Below are 13,880 nucleotides of genomic sequence, written 5' to 3'. Positions count from 1 at the left end.
GGTGTTTGCGGAGCTTCCCCGGCCAATGGTTCCACCGGAGCCCGTGACCGTCTGGATGCCTACCACTTTTGTTGCTTCACAACCGCACCGGACTCTGCCGTAAACCTGATGCTGTAGGCGCCCTTGCTGCGCACGCTCTCCCGCCTCTCGAAGCACCGCACCTCTTTCTGCCGCGCAGAATGTCCAAGCGACCCGCGCTGGAGCCTCTCGAACAAGTCTACGACGCGCCGTCGCCAGCACCAAAGCGCGCCAGGGTCGAAGATGAAGACATGGAAAGCCCCCAGGCCAACGGCGCGACCAGCAATGGCCGCCTCATGTCTCCGCGCCAGCACGACCGGGAGCAGGTAGACATCGCAGGCGCATACCAAGAGGAGCATGCGGAGCTGGACGAAGCCGGCGCATTCGACGACGACGACAACGAGCCCGCAGTCGCTGCGCCGAGACGCCAGACCGCCCCAGAGGCTGGATACACCGACCTATACCTGGACACGATCAATCGCAAAGTCCTCGACTTCGACTTTGAGAAGCTGTGTTCCGTCACCCTCTCCAACATCAACGTCTACGCCTGCCTCGTATGCGGCAAATACTACCAAGGTCGCGGCCCGAAGTCACAGGCTTACTTCCATGCTCTGGAAGAGGGGCACCACGTATACGTCAACATGGAGACGAAGAAGGTCTATGTGCTCCCCGAAGGCTACGAAGTCACGTCCAAGTCGTTGGATGACATCAAATTTGTCGTGGATCCGCGCATGACCAAGGACGAGGTCGCGAAGCTAGACAGGGAGCCCAAAGTGTCATGGGACCTCTCGAATCGAGAGTATATACCTGGTTTCGTCGGCATGAACAATATCAAAGCGAACGACTACTTCAACGTTGTCGTGCAAGCTCTCTCCCACGTTGTCCCCTTGCGGAATTATTTCATGTTGGAAGATCTGTCGAGTCGGCCGCAGCTCGCGCAGCGCTTCAGCACGCTTGTCCGCAAGATCTGGAACCCGCGGGCGTTCAAGACTCACGTCTCGCCCCATGAACTCCTCCAAGAGATTGCGTTGCGGTCGTCAAAACGGTACACGCTTTCTGATCAGTCCGACCCTGTCGACTTCCTCTCGTGGTTTCTCAACAACCTCCATCTGGCCGTTGGCGGCTCGCGAACAAAACCCAACAGCAGCATAATCCAGAAAGTATTCCAAGGCAAGCTGAAGATCGAGCAGCAAGAGATCACCGCTCGTGCAGATGCCGGTGACCGTCTCCGTTTTGAAGATGCAGCCGTGCAGACTGAGATATCACGTTTCCTCGTGCTAACCCTCGACCTGCCCGCAGCCCCTCTCTTCCAAGACGCGCTCGAGAAGAACATCATCCCGCAAGTCCCCCTCGTCAACATCCTCTCAAAATACAACGGTGTCACGCCGCAAGAAAAGTCCAAGTACCGGGTTCGCTACCGCCTTCTCCACCCCTTACCGCCGTACCTTCTCTTCAATATCAAGCGCTTCTCCAAGAACAAGTTCGTCTCAGAGCGCAACCCAACTATCGTCACCTTTCCCGTCCACTCCCTCGACATGTCGCCCTACGTCGAGCCGAACCCCAAAGAATACCCACCTGGCGAGCCCATCTGGTATGATCTCGTAGCCAACATCACCCATGAGGCTGTCAAGAAGAAGGACGACAGTGTCGAGGGTGAGCAAGAGAGTAAGGTGTGGAGAGTGCAGGTCAAAGACCGAGCGAGGGAGGAGTGGTACGGCATCCAAGATTTGTACGTCGAGAAGGAGAGGGGTGAGACGCTGTTTACCAAGGAAGCATACCTAATGGTCTGGGAGAGGAGAAGAGGGCAGAAACCAAAGGCAAGGTAGGAAGGAAGAAGTAGGGCTTTGTATGAGTAGTTTCCGGTGGGGTGTTTGAATTGATGTCTGCCGGGTGCTTTGGAATATACTAAAGGCAATGGAGGTGCTTGCTTGGACATCCCATTGTGTTTCTCGTATAATGCTCTCAATACCACGTGATGTCTTTCCTGTGACCTCGAGTGCATATCCTAGATTCGCTTCGGTTCTGAGAGCGATTCCGCTTACTGGCTATTTGGTCTCACTCCCAACCTCCAACAATCCACATGTAGAAGAGGGGCGGTTTCGAGTCAGACCTGACGACTTGCTTCACACTGGCTTGATAAGGAGACAACAGGTGAAGAGTTGCGCAGCTTAACTAACACTTGCTAATACATCAGTCGACACATGAATCGTTGCCATGTACTGTCTACAGCAATGATTACGAATACTCACCTCATATTTCAAGCCCAACGGTAGAAATAAACAAGATGGAAGGAGAAGCCAATTTTCGGCCGTTGATATTCATTCCTACACATGGCTCCGGTGCCAGTCCACCCACCTACATCCATGCCTCCACCTAAGTAACCAAAAAAAAAAAAGCAACACCCCCTACCACATGATCCCCTTCCACTCAAACGTGCCATCAATATTCCGCCACTTCTCCTCCACAATCGCACTCTTCCACCCCATCATGATAGCCAACAACCTACAGCTCGTACTACTGACGGTGCAAACCACCGTATCCGCCTTGCCCAGTACGCTCAAATCCAGCAAATACGCGCGCCCAACTAGTTCGCGCAGTTTCATAGCGCCATCAGGCACATGGACACTTTCGTCGTTGACCTTCTTCATGTCCTCTGCGTTGCCCACAGGCTGGCCCAGAGAGAAGAAGACGTCGCGGTAGAATCCGCCTTCCCAGCCCGTAATCTCGTCGATCCACGTATTCTTCTTGGGCTGCGATTGTGCGGCTTCGAGAGCGGCTTTTGTGGCGAGCACGATGCGGTCTTGGGCTCGGATGCTGTTGGGACCTAGTTCGGGAGAGTCGTAGACCAGTGGGTCGTCCGAGGCTAGTACCATCTTGGAGGTTGTGTGGCGAGGGACGAGGGGGTCGGTGGAGGAAGAAAAGGGGGAGGAGAGCAGGCTGCGCTTGGCTTTCTTCTTGAGACCGCCCTCTACCATATCAATGTAGAGGTCGCGCGCCGTGTCCACGTATCGCGCTAGTGGGATGTAGTCTTTCTGGTATTGGTATTCCATAGGGTGCTTGTCGCCGTGTCGGACGTGCATGGCGATGCTGAGGCCGCCTTCGCTCTTGACTTCGCCGTACATTTCTAGTGCCCGTTGCAGGACGTAGGTCTCGTCGTCTGGGCGAAGTCTGAAGAGCGCTTCGTAGCCAGTCCTAGCCAGGCCGAAAATTTTGGACTGACGTTGGACGCGCATCTTTGTTGCGTCTTCCCACTCGTCTGTGAAAGAGTGGCCGAACGTGGACTTTAATGTCGCTCCACTGACGACGATGTGGCGGGCGGTATGTGGGCATGGTACGATGTGAGATGGAGGAGGCGGGAGGCAGTTCGCAGAAGGCGGAGGCTGGAAGTAAGACGAGTATTTGCCATAGGGCCTGCTAGTGTCAGTGTCGAGTAGCAGCGGTACACGAACGAACATACCAACGGGTGTCATCGATGAAGAAGGCGCGCTTCTCAGCTTTCGCCAGGCCGTACGACATCCACATACGCATCAGCGTGTTGCCAAAGCCTGCATCCTCCGTCTCCATAGCATAGGTCAAGGTCCTGTCACAGACCTTGAGTCCCGCTGTAGAAATGCCATCCTTGATAGCCTCGTCTTCCACAAAGCCCTTTGGCCTTCCTGCAGCCTTTGATGGTGGCAACAAGCCTTGTTGTTCCGCTTCTTGGACATCGATGTAATACTGGTCCTGCTGGTAATAGTTCAGCATCCTCTTCGCGAACCCGGACGATGCATGCGCCTCCTGCCTCAGACCCTTTGAAACTTCCATGGACTGGTGGCAGATGTCGCGATACTGTGCCGGTCGGAGCGGGAACTCATAGTCGGACGGTATCGACACGGTCCACCTCATCTTTCCTTTCGCATCCTGGAGGGCTAGAGCAACTGGCTCGTGGGGCAACTGACTGCCACCAACCATCTCCCATTCTTCTTCGTTGCCATCCTCGTAAGTAGCCGCTCCTTGTGAGTGTGCGTATATCTGCCTCAGCACAATCCACAGTAGAAACGCTACTCCACAGCACCCTATGAGTATCCGCTTTACCAATCTTGAATGACTCGGCTGCGTCGTCTTCTTGCCGTGTTTCGGTAGCAGGCTCGGAAGGCTCGGACTCGGCGGTGGGGATCTCGCTAGCAGCCCACGTCTCGAGGGAACCGTGGGAGAGAGGAAAGCACTCGAGGTGGCAGATTGGGGCGGCGGGCTCAATTGCGAGTAGTGCGCTGTCGCCTGTATCGACAGATTCGGATTCCGTCTAACATGCATCTTGGACAGCTTCTTCGCAGCCTGGTTGAGCATGTCGGTTGCCAAAGACCTGCTGGATTCAGAGGACGGTGTAAGATATCAGCCAAGTCGGGCGGCTTCCTGCAGTGTACGGTACCACTGTGATGACGAAGCTGTAATGCTAGTATATGCAGTAGGTAGACGTCACTGACCCTGCAGAGAACGCTCCAACAAGCAAGTAAAGGTGTAAGTAGTCAAAGGAGGGGACGTAGGCACCGCCTATCAAACAAAGCAAAACAAGCCGGTAGGGGTTAAAAAAAAAAGTACAAGAATGTAACTCGGTCTCGTCGTTTCCTCAAGATACGAATCAACAGAGAGGAAGAAGCAGACGTTCAAGAAGCCGCTCAAGAAGCCATTCGAAAGGGTGGCAACCTAAGGTGTCTGGACGAGGGCTCCTCCTGGCGCAAGACGAGTTTCACAACTAGAAACAATCCGACGTCCGAGCAGGATCCCGCAACGAAATGATCTCCATCCAGGAGCGTCCGAGTCCTTAGCAGGAGAAGGGTCAGCAAGCGATCCAAGGGCACAGAAGCGATGATTCAAGATGCACGGCAGAGACCAAGATAGGATCAAAGGTAAGATTGCGGGAGATCGCACTTGCTGGATCCAGGAAGGTTGCAGTGTAAATGCGGAAGGCGCAGGAGGGTGCCTCGATTTGTCGCATGTGCGCGGGCCACGTCGTTGTTTCAGAATGGCCTTTTAGTGCAACGTTGTTGACGCACTGGTGCTTGCTTGGACGACCCGTCCTCCGGCGCCAAACGCCTTCAATGCTAGGGCCGAGTAGCCAAAACCACATGACAGTGACACCACTGGTCGCTTACACTCATGGTGGCTTGGGACTTGGGCATGTAGACTGGTTCGTTTACTGCGAGTTTGAAATAGACAGTGTGTAGTCAGATGGTGTGTGTGCAGGTGTATTAAAGGAAGTCTGTCATGCGCATGCAAGTAAGACGACCTCGGGAGCTCGGGATCGGAGGCACAGCACGTCAGGTGCTGCGCCGGATGCATTGTACTATAAACAGCGTCCCAGTCTACGCTGCCAACAATCAGTGCTGGGGGTCAAATTCCATCGAGAGGGTGTGGAAGCTACTCTCCATGGCTCCATATCGTATTGCAGGGAAGAAGGATTCGCGAAAGCTATGTAAAGGGGGTATCAGATCGAAAGTCCCTCGGCACAGGAAGATGAAGAAAGAAAAGTGGTAGTGTACAATCCTTCGGGGCGCATCGCAATGAGTAAACAAGCAGAAAGCCGCCCCTCCATAGCATGCGTACGTGTCCCGTACGCTGTATCCGATTTTCCAGTCCATTCCTGGGCCATGATTACTCCGTTGCCAATAAACGCCTGTCGCTAATGTGTTCCTCGCAGTTGAGGATGTTGCTGAATGAGAAAGAAAAGTTGGAAGTACTGTGCCCCGCGCCGCTCGTGCTGACATCTCATCTCATCCTCATTACCGTACTTCGTTTCATCTCAATCGAGCTGATTCATCGGTTCGCCTGGGCAAAATCATGGTCCCTCGGTGACAGGCCGGAGACTGCTTCGCCTTGCAGTCTTCTCGACGCGGCCGGTTATCATCTCGTCGAGCATACGCGTCATCTCCTCGATGTTCTTGGTTGAGCCATTGGAAGCTGGTGGAGGCAGGAATGGCGCTTTCACGCTGAGCACAGGCGATGTAGGACCCTTGGGCAGAAGACTGACTCCACTGCCGTCGCTGCCGCTGCGTTGGTAGCCCGAAGTACGCCGGCTGCCGGGCGACTCGCTACCCATCTCGTGTGCGTTGTCGTTCTTCTTACGAGCTGACGTGAGGGCGCCAATCATGCGCTCCTTGTCCTCCAGCTGCGCTCGCAAGTTGACTATCTCGTTGTCTCTCTCGGCAAGCGCCGCAATCATCCCACCCTCCTCGCTGTTTGTGAGTTTATGCGACAAGGACATGGAAACTCGAGAATGGCTCGAGCGCCGGGCATGCAAAAGGCGCTTCTCAAGGGTCGCGATGTAGCGGTTCTTATCCGCAAGGTCAGCCTGCAGTGCTTGGATCTGCACGGTCTGACTCGCAATGCCGTCTCCATTCTCCCCAACCGAGTCGTCTTCCTCGGAGCCGTCCATGTGGAGATGCGGTGTGCTCTGTCTTTTGCCTGGGACTCCGAGGGTGGCGTGGCTTGCCGAGGAGCGTATGGAGCTGGGGCGCATATCGTGCGGGTGGTTGCTCATGACGGAACCGCGCTGGAAGCTCATTGACGAGAAGGACCGACCATTGTTCACGCCGAGAGATTTGGAGCTCAAGATCAGCCTGTTCAGATGCTCAATCCGCTCCTTCAGGGCAGTCCGGGCGAGCTGCATTTCAAGCATCTGCTCCTCGTGGCGCTGCTTGTCTTCCAACTCGCGCGCCTTCTCTTCCTCTTTGTCCTTTTTCAGCTCGTCGTCTTCTTCTTCCTTGGGCTCCTTGTTCTTGCCTTCTGCCAGCTGCTTTTTCAGATCCTCAATCTCCAGGCGGTAGCGGTCCAGAAGTGCCCGACTGCCGGCATCTCCACCAGCGCCCATGGACTCGTCGGCCTTCTTGGCGTGGCTGACGATGTTGTTCTTGGCTCGAGAGGCGAACTTGAGCGTGTTCAGCGTCTCGCCTGTGTGGCTGTTGACAGCAGCAGGACTCCCGCTAGCTCCGATCTGGATAGTGCAGAGGATGCTGACGAGCGAGTTTCCAGACAGGGCGGGCTGGAGAAGTCTGGTGAGCTTGCTGTCTCGGTACGGCAAGTGCTTGTCGCCCTTTCCTTTGTCCTTTTCCGACTTGTCCTTGTCCGAAGCCAATCGTCCAATGACTGTGCCCAAGGTGAGCAGGCTCTTGTTGATGTGGGAGCCCTCGGTCCTCCTCTCCTTGTTGTCCGCCGCCTTTTCAGAGCCAGCCAGATCGATCAGACTGAGTGTCGAAACACGGACGCCGCCCGGGACAATAGCTGAGCGTTTGTCGCCGTTCATTGCAGGGCCAGGAGCGCGTTCCCTGCTCTCGACGACGATCTGGACGACAGCGTGACTCCGGGAACTGCGCGCGTTGAACTGCGTACCCGCCACCTTTCGCGAATTGTCACCCCGGGCGATGACCCTCAGGAGCTGTGTCGGGCTCTGCACAATCTCTTCCTTGAGCGGCGACGCATAGACGCCACGCTTGCTGTCCTCGCGCAGCTTGATCTCTTCAACGGGCCCGGTCTGGCCGTTCATGCCGACCGCGGGCCCCGCTAGCAGATCGATAATCTTCTCATTGTAGATCTCGATGTAGCTGACCCTCAGGAGGAACTCTCGCTGGGGCGTCTCCCGGATGTAGGAGAATATGTCGGTGATGGCCAGGGGTATGACACCGGGGTTCGTCGCAGTTCCTTGCATGGAGAAGGTCTTGCCGGTTCCCGTCATGCCGTAGGCAAAGACGGTGCCATGGTACCCCTCCATGACTCTCCGGACGAGTCGCTTGGCTGCAGCATCGTACACGCGCGCGTTGTTGTCTTGGGTATCGAATACGTTGTCTAGGTCAAGCCAAATTAGCTCCGGTGCAGCGACCCTCGCCGTGTGCAACTATACCGTAAATGTAGTCTCCGCCCTCCTTGCCCTTGTAGGCGATCAGGGCCTGCTTGTTGTTGACTTCCCACTCCAGGTCGTGTTTGTGTTCCTTGGCTCCGGCATCGGGTCGGACACGGACGCTGACAATGACATTGCCTTTGCCGTCCTTGAGTGCCTTGCCGTCGGCGCGTCCGTCTTCCCCGTCTTCGAATGTGGTTGCGCTGGTCGCGTAGGAGCCCTGCGGCGAAGAGGTGCGACTCTGCGGCGGCGAGGGGAGGCTGAGATGGGCCGTCTCGACGGTGACGGAATCGGCGCTGCCGTTGAGCAAGCTCGGGGGCGATAGGGGCGACTTGGGGAGCAGGCCTCGCGCGCCGCCGATGTTGGAGCTCCGCGGCTTCTTCAGACTGTTGCTCCGGGCGGGCGCTGGGCCCTTGGATATGGAGGACAGCCTCCGATCGACCATGTCTCCGCCGGGCGTCGAGCTGGTGGAAAGCGGACTGGTGGGATTGGAGCGTCCGCCATGCCTGGGCGGCTGGGGAAAGGAGCCGATGCTGACGGTCTTGCGCAGCGACTTGCCCACGGGCAGCGAGCCGGCAGCGCCAGCGTCAGGCGGGAACGATGGCACCGACGGAGACGTCAGATGCTTCGACGTCGGGCGGTAGGGTAGCGACGACGAAGACACAGCGCGTGTGCTGGCGGCGCCAGGGAGCAGCGAGCTGCGCGTCGTCGGACCGACATTGGAGCTCCGCGACTTGGAGACGGGCAGCGAGGGCAAGGGACCGGTTGGCGGAGCGATCGAGGGCCGCGACGGGCGAGGCAGCGAGTTGGCTGACATGGTGATGGGGTGGCGCGTCTGTACGAGTGCTCCTGCGGGCGGCAGAGGTGCTGGCGCTGCAGTGTTGGGCCCGACAGGCTTTGTTTTTGCAGGTGGCCTATGCCGCTGTGCACATGTCCGGCGTGGCCCTCCAGCAACGCGACGGGGTTTCGCAAGACGACGGGGTTGAGCAAGGTACAGGGCCCTGGGCGCGGGAAGCAAGCGCAAAGGCAATGCAGCGGAGACGGGTAGTCGTAGGCGGGCAGTCGCAGTCGGGTAGTCGTAGTCGGGGCGGGGACGTCGAGGCGGGGACGTCGTGGGCGCGTCCGAGGGGGGCAGCGAGGCGATGGGATGCGGCAGCACGCAGCGTCTCTCAGCGTGAGGTCGGCCGGCAGTGTGTTGGCGTGGTGGGGAAAAAGGAGCGGTGATGGGATGGATGGCAGGATGGCGGCGGCGGAAAAGCCCAAGCGTGGACATCCCCTGGGACTCGATGCAGGCAGGTGCAGGGGCCCGACGAAGGAACGACCGACCGATGAAAACGCCGTGCCAGTGCAAGCAGAACGGGCGGGCGGCGTGGCTGCACGCGCGAACGCACTCTGTGGAGACGGCTCAACAAGGCCAAAGACGCAGGGCCCTGTGTACCTGGGAAAAGGGGTTCACTGATATCCGCACCCACAGCTGCCATCTGCAGACCCTGGCCCGGCCTGTTCGCGTAGCATTCCGCCTGTATGCCACCACCCGTGGGACGAGCCTTTGCACGTCCTGCCTCTGCCCTCTGTGCGCACGCTGCTCTGTCGGCATCTCACAGCGCCTCTGGTAGCGACGTTTCTGTGACGCTATCCAAAGACCTGATGGCGATCCCTGCTGATCCGACTACATACAGAACCATTCGCAATCTCCGCCTCACTGCACCAAACCCCAATGTCGCATCGTCCTCTCCAAGCCAGAGACTAAGGCGTTGGCGCTGGCGGGAGGGCGCCACATTGCACGTGCTGCCGCGTTGCCAACTGCCGGGTTCTCTGATGCGGTAAAGCTAGCATCCATAGTGTGGTTACGATGGAGTGCAGTTCGCGTTCGGTAGTCTGAGCGTCTGCATTACGTGAACCACCCACAACTCGTGCGCTCCTCATCCGCACATGTCCAAACCTGTCTTGATGGTTCCTCACGCCTCGACGCTTCATCTGCCGTATCTATGGTGTTGATACCGTGACTGTAGCCTCGAAAATCTTGCTTTGACGCCAAAATCGCCGCAAAGTGCACCAAAACGCCTGAACATCGCCCAGTCATTCCAATCTTGTCCCAAATCGTTCCTCCCGTCTCCACGCTTCATTGAGCGCGTTTCTGGTGTTCTGGCACCAATAGCGCATTGGGAATACTCATCTTGCGCCCAAAGTCACCAAACCCGCCCAAAACAGCGTGCACCAGCATTGAATTCACCCCCAAACGCCCTCCGAGTTGTTTCTTACGTTCCTATGCGTCATTTCCTATATTTTCGCCTCTGTACGACCAAAAGCGCATGAAGTTTGCCCAAATCCGATTCCGCTTGTAACCAACCCGCTCAAAACAGCCGCCACTGTCGTCCCAACTCACTCGAGCTCATTGTAAACTGTTCTCTAGGCCTGTACGCTTCATTCCCTGTATTTGGCGTCTTCCACGACCAATAGCGCATCGGAATCATCCATTTTGCTCTTGGGGCGCCAAAATCGACTCAAATCGCTTCCAATGGTTCGGCACCTTGTCTGTTTTGCTTTCTGAGTATTCCAAACGACTCCTCGCATCTTGACGTTTCATTTCGTCTATTTACAACGTTCTAGGTGCTCGGAATGCTTCAATCAGCCCATATTTCCGTTTTGACCTCAAAACCGGACTGGATGACCTCCCACGCGCGCAGACTCACCCAAGTATTCCCAAAAGCGACTGTATTCGTTCCCTGTGCTCTGAGGCTTCATCCGTCTGTCTGGGAAGTCTGCTGTAGCTATATAGCGTTCAGATCTGGTCTTGTAAGCCCAAGACAGATCCAAGGGCTTATCACGTATTCAGTTCACACCCCATTACTCTCAAACTTTCACAATCTATTCCATGTACCTACAGACTCTGTCTGCGTGTGGGACGGGTATGTGGCAATCTTCGGACGCTTAATCTTGCGGTGGCGGCTCTACGGCGGAATCCGAGCATAACCCGCGCACGTCACACTGCCTTGCTCCTAGACGCTCGCATACTATTCTTGCTACTTCTGTCCCTCCTTTCCTCGCTTTCCCAGTCCGTAGTGACTGTTGGGCGCTTGATCTGGCGGTCACGGTGCCATGCTGAAATCAGCATCCAAGTCGCGCGCTACACGCCCAGTTGCCCCTAGACAGTGGCGTGTCATCTTCTGTATCTATCCGCTTCGTTTGCGTGGTTTGCTAGTCTCCAGTGTCCTCAGAGCACTCTCTATTGCTGTCGCGGCACGATGGCGGATTTCAAGGACGTTGAACTCGTGCGAACGACATCCACTTGCTTTTGAAGTTAGCCACAATGTTCTTTGTATATAGACGCGTTTTTTTACGTGATTTGTGCGTTTAGGGGGCCTGTCTGCGCTTAGTTTCGCTGTCGCGGGCGTCGGGACCAGATCCAGGCTCTCAACTCGCTCCTAGACACCGATGTACTGTTCTCCGTATGCGGCAACGTTGTCCATGTGTTTTGTGTATGCATAGTGACCTTGTGGCGATGAGTTTGCTGTCGCGGGCGCCAAAACTAGATCCAGTACTCCCAGCTCGCTCAAACCACACCCCTTACCTTGTAACCTGCCGTGACTGCTCTCAGTACCTGCGCCCTTCACGTACACGTCTGGAGGGCCTTGCATAATCTTCGCATACTCACAATCCGCTCATGGGCACTAACAGTGCGTATTGACAGTCTGGATGCATTCGGACGCTGCTGTATTGCTACTTGTGCGTGCTCCTAACTACGTGCACCAGTCATCCCATCTCTCGTTGACACTCATCCTCGGCAACTAAGCCCCCGTCAGCCTGGTTACCTGAACGCCCAGGTCATTCGCCAACTGCATACTGTCCTGCAAATCACCCTTGAGCTCGATATAGTCCTTCAATAGCGACCTTTGGCTGTTGATCCTCCCTGCAAGATCCAACGCGAGTTGTTCGACCTGGACCTTCCTACCGGTGAGCGCGGTTCCAATCGTCCCTGCACAGGCGAAAACCCATGTCTTGGCTGCGTGGGCATTGGCCGAAGCCGCCTCAAGCGACATGTCCGGTCGTAATTCCAGATCTGGGACGTCCTCTTCAGGGTATACCAGGCCCTGGAACGAGAGTGTGTCGGAATGGATCGACTTGATCATTTCCACAATGCAGGCGCCGTAATTCTCATGGAGCTTCTGGAGGTTTTCGTTATGTAGTCTGGTGTTCTGGGCAATGCGGTCTTGGAATATTATTCGTTTACCGCTGAGTGCGCCCGTAACCTCGTCCGCAGAGTGTTCTATACTGCCCGTTTCCGAAGACAGAAGATCGACAAGACTGTTGGCATGATCGTGGTAGGCGCTGAAGAAAGCTTCAGGTGTAACATCCGATGGTATGGTGGCCTTCATGACGTAAAGTGCAGACCTCATGACCTCGACAAGCGACGATAATCGAACGTTCGCTTTCGTGTCGTTATCTCGCACTAGCTTCGTTACGCCATCTAACAATAGCTTCGTCTTCTCGGTTGGAGACGTGCTACTCTTGCTTGAGATGTCTATACCAAGAGTTGTGCTGGTGTCGTTGATCTGCTTGCGTACAGACTTATGCATCGCGGTATGCTTGCTGTACCAGAACTCGAGGCTGGTCATATACGACGTCAATATCTGCTCTCGGCCTGTGGCGTCTTCTTTGATCGCGAGACGCAGCCTATTGGAAGAATCGCGAGCGCTCTGCGTAAAACCCGTCACCCAGTTATCAAGGTCGCAGAATTTGCGGATAGCCTTCTCCCTGTCCTTGCGTGACTTTTCGAGCTGAGCGTACACTTCTTTTGTGAACTCCTCCACCTTTACGTTGATGGGGTTGTTTTCTGACAGATCCAGATCCAGATCAAGAAGCGCTGTTCCATTGTCAAGTATCACGGCCGTGTCTTGCAACATCCTGCCGTAGTTTTCGACCAATTTGTCAAACGCAACGCCAAGCTGTTGAATGCACTCCTCCGGCGTACCAGGGTTGACTTCAATACCAACTTTGGTGCACACAGGGCCGAAGGCATTGCGAATGCTCGTAACGATTGCTGTGCGAGTCTGTTGTATCCCTCCGCTGACGAGGCCGGATACCGAACGGGTGAAAACGGAGACTTTAGTCTCGCAGGAAGACCCTTTTCGGAAATCCTTGTTCATACTTTCCTTGTAGGCATCTGTGATATCTTCATCAATGAGGAGTTGTGAATCGCGTAGCGATTTCAGATCCTGGTGCATGCGCGACATGTGGCCAATGAAAGAGACAGTAAATGCTTCCAAGGCTTGTCCGGAGGCGGCTGTCAATTTCATCTCAACAAGCGCCTGCGTCATGTGTTCGCGGACGCGGTCCTCAGTAGCTTGGTAGATTTCTTCGACCCGCTGCAGCTCGCGCGCCTCGCTCTGCTTGCTGCTTGATCCGAAAGCCTTGATGTACACTTTCAGTCGATCGATGGCCGAACTCTCTCCCTCGGGAGGAATGATTATGCCTCTGCTGGCTGCTGCTCCAGACAAGGCTGAGTGGATGCTTTTCAGTTCAGCAGCGTGTATCCTTCGGAGGTTCTGCTCTTGCTCAACAAACACTTGAGCCCTTTGATTGAGCTGCTTCTCATTACTTTATCAAAGTCAGCATACCTTTGTATTTTTGGTAATGTCGCTAATGTGCAGAAGATGTACATACTCGTCCTTGGCGTCTTTCAATTCCGCTTGATACTTATTTTCGAGCTCGACTTCCTTGTCTCGTAGACTTTGCTGTAGACGTTCAGCGAATCGGGTTTCAAGATCGTATTCACGCGTCTTGCACGCTCTGACGAGTTTCATGATCTGTGGGAGAGCCTCTGCCTTCAGCATAAGCTCGCGGTGCTGCTCGTCGGTCTCGAAGAATGCAAGGGCATCCTTGACCTCCGTATCGCTGCGTTCTTCGTACGCAGTGGGTTCATGTGGCTGGGCAAGCGCGTAGAGCCGCATTCGCACTTCATCTTGCTCATGCCTTGGGTTTCTGAATGTAG

At 55.6% G+C, this 13,880-nt stretch overlaps 4 protein-coding genes across 4 annotated transcripts; 1 reads left to right on the top strand and 3 right to left on the bottom strand.

The window, feature by feature from the left end:
• Position 1: 1 nt before the first annotated feature.
• BKA58DRAFT_218661 (uncharacterized protein) lies at positions 2 to 1,912 on the top strand. Its single transcript, XM_046166193.1, has one exon. It carries the CDS (start codon positions 180 to 182, stop codon positions 1,842 to 1,844), a length of 1,665 nt encoding a protein of 554 aa, XP_046023762.1. The 5' UTR covers positions 2 to 179; the 3' UTR covers positions 1,845 to 1,912.
• Positions 1,913 to 2,179: 267 nt separating this feature from the next.
• Positions 2,180 to 4,686, bottom strand: BKA58DRAFT_218617 (uncharacterized protein). The gene is made up of 2 exons (XM_046166192.1): positions 3,476 to 4,686; positions 2,180 to 3,429 (listed from the first exon to the last, which is right to left on the bottom strand). Exons 1-2 carry the CDS (start codon positions 4,342 to 4,344, stop codon positions 2,424 to 2,426), a joined length of 1,875 nt encoding a protein of 624 aa, XP_046023761.1. The 5' UTR covers positions 4,345 to 4,686; the 3' UTR covers positions 2,180 to 2,423.
• Positions 4,687 to 5,833: 1,147 nt separating this feature from the next.
• On the bottom strand, positions 5,834 to 8,705 carry BKA58DRAFT_318900 (kinesin motor domain-containing protein; the record flags this gene model as incomplete). The annotated part of the gene is made up of 2 exons (XM_046167695.1): positions 5,834 to 7,836; positions 7,892 to 8,705. The coding sequence occupies 2 exons, from the start codon at positions 8,703 to 8,705 to the stop codon at positions 5,834 to 5,836; spliced, it is 2,817 nt and encodes a 938-aa protein (XP_046023760.1).
• Positions 8,706 to 11,621: 2,916 nt separating this feature from the next.
• Positions 11,622 to 12,957, bottom strand: BKA58DRAFT_389241 (uncharacterized protein). The gene has a single exon (XM_046170723.1). It carries the CDS (start codon positions 12,790 to 12,792, stop codon positions 11,677 to 11,679), a length of 1,116 nt encoding a protein of 371 aa, XP_046023759.1. The 5' UTR covers positions 12,793 to 12,957; the 3' UTR covers positions 11,622 to 11,676.
• Positions 12,958 to 13,880: the final 923 nt, after the last annotated feature.

This window comes from Alternaria rosae, assembly GCF_020736505.1.
Source record: "Alternaria rosae strain MPI-PUGE-AT-0040 chromosome Unknown BKA58scaffold_7, whole genome shotgun sequence".
Taxonomy (NCBI): Eukaryota; Fungi; Ascomycota; class Dothideomycetes; order Pleosporales; family Pleosporaceae; genus Alternaria; species Alternaria rosae.
Note: the sequence above shows the minus strand (reverse complement) of the source record. Positions and strands in the feature narration are given on the sequence as shown.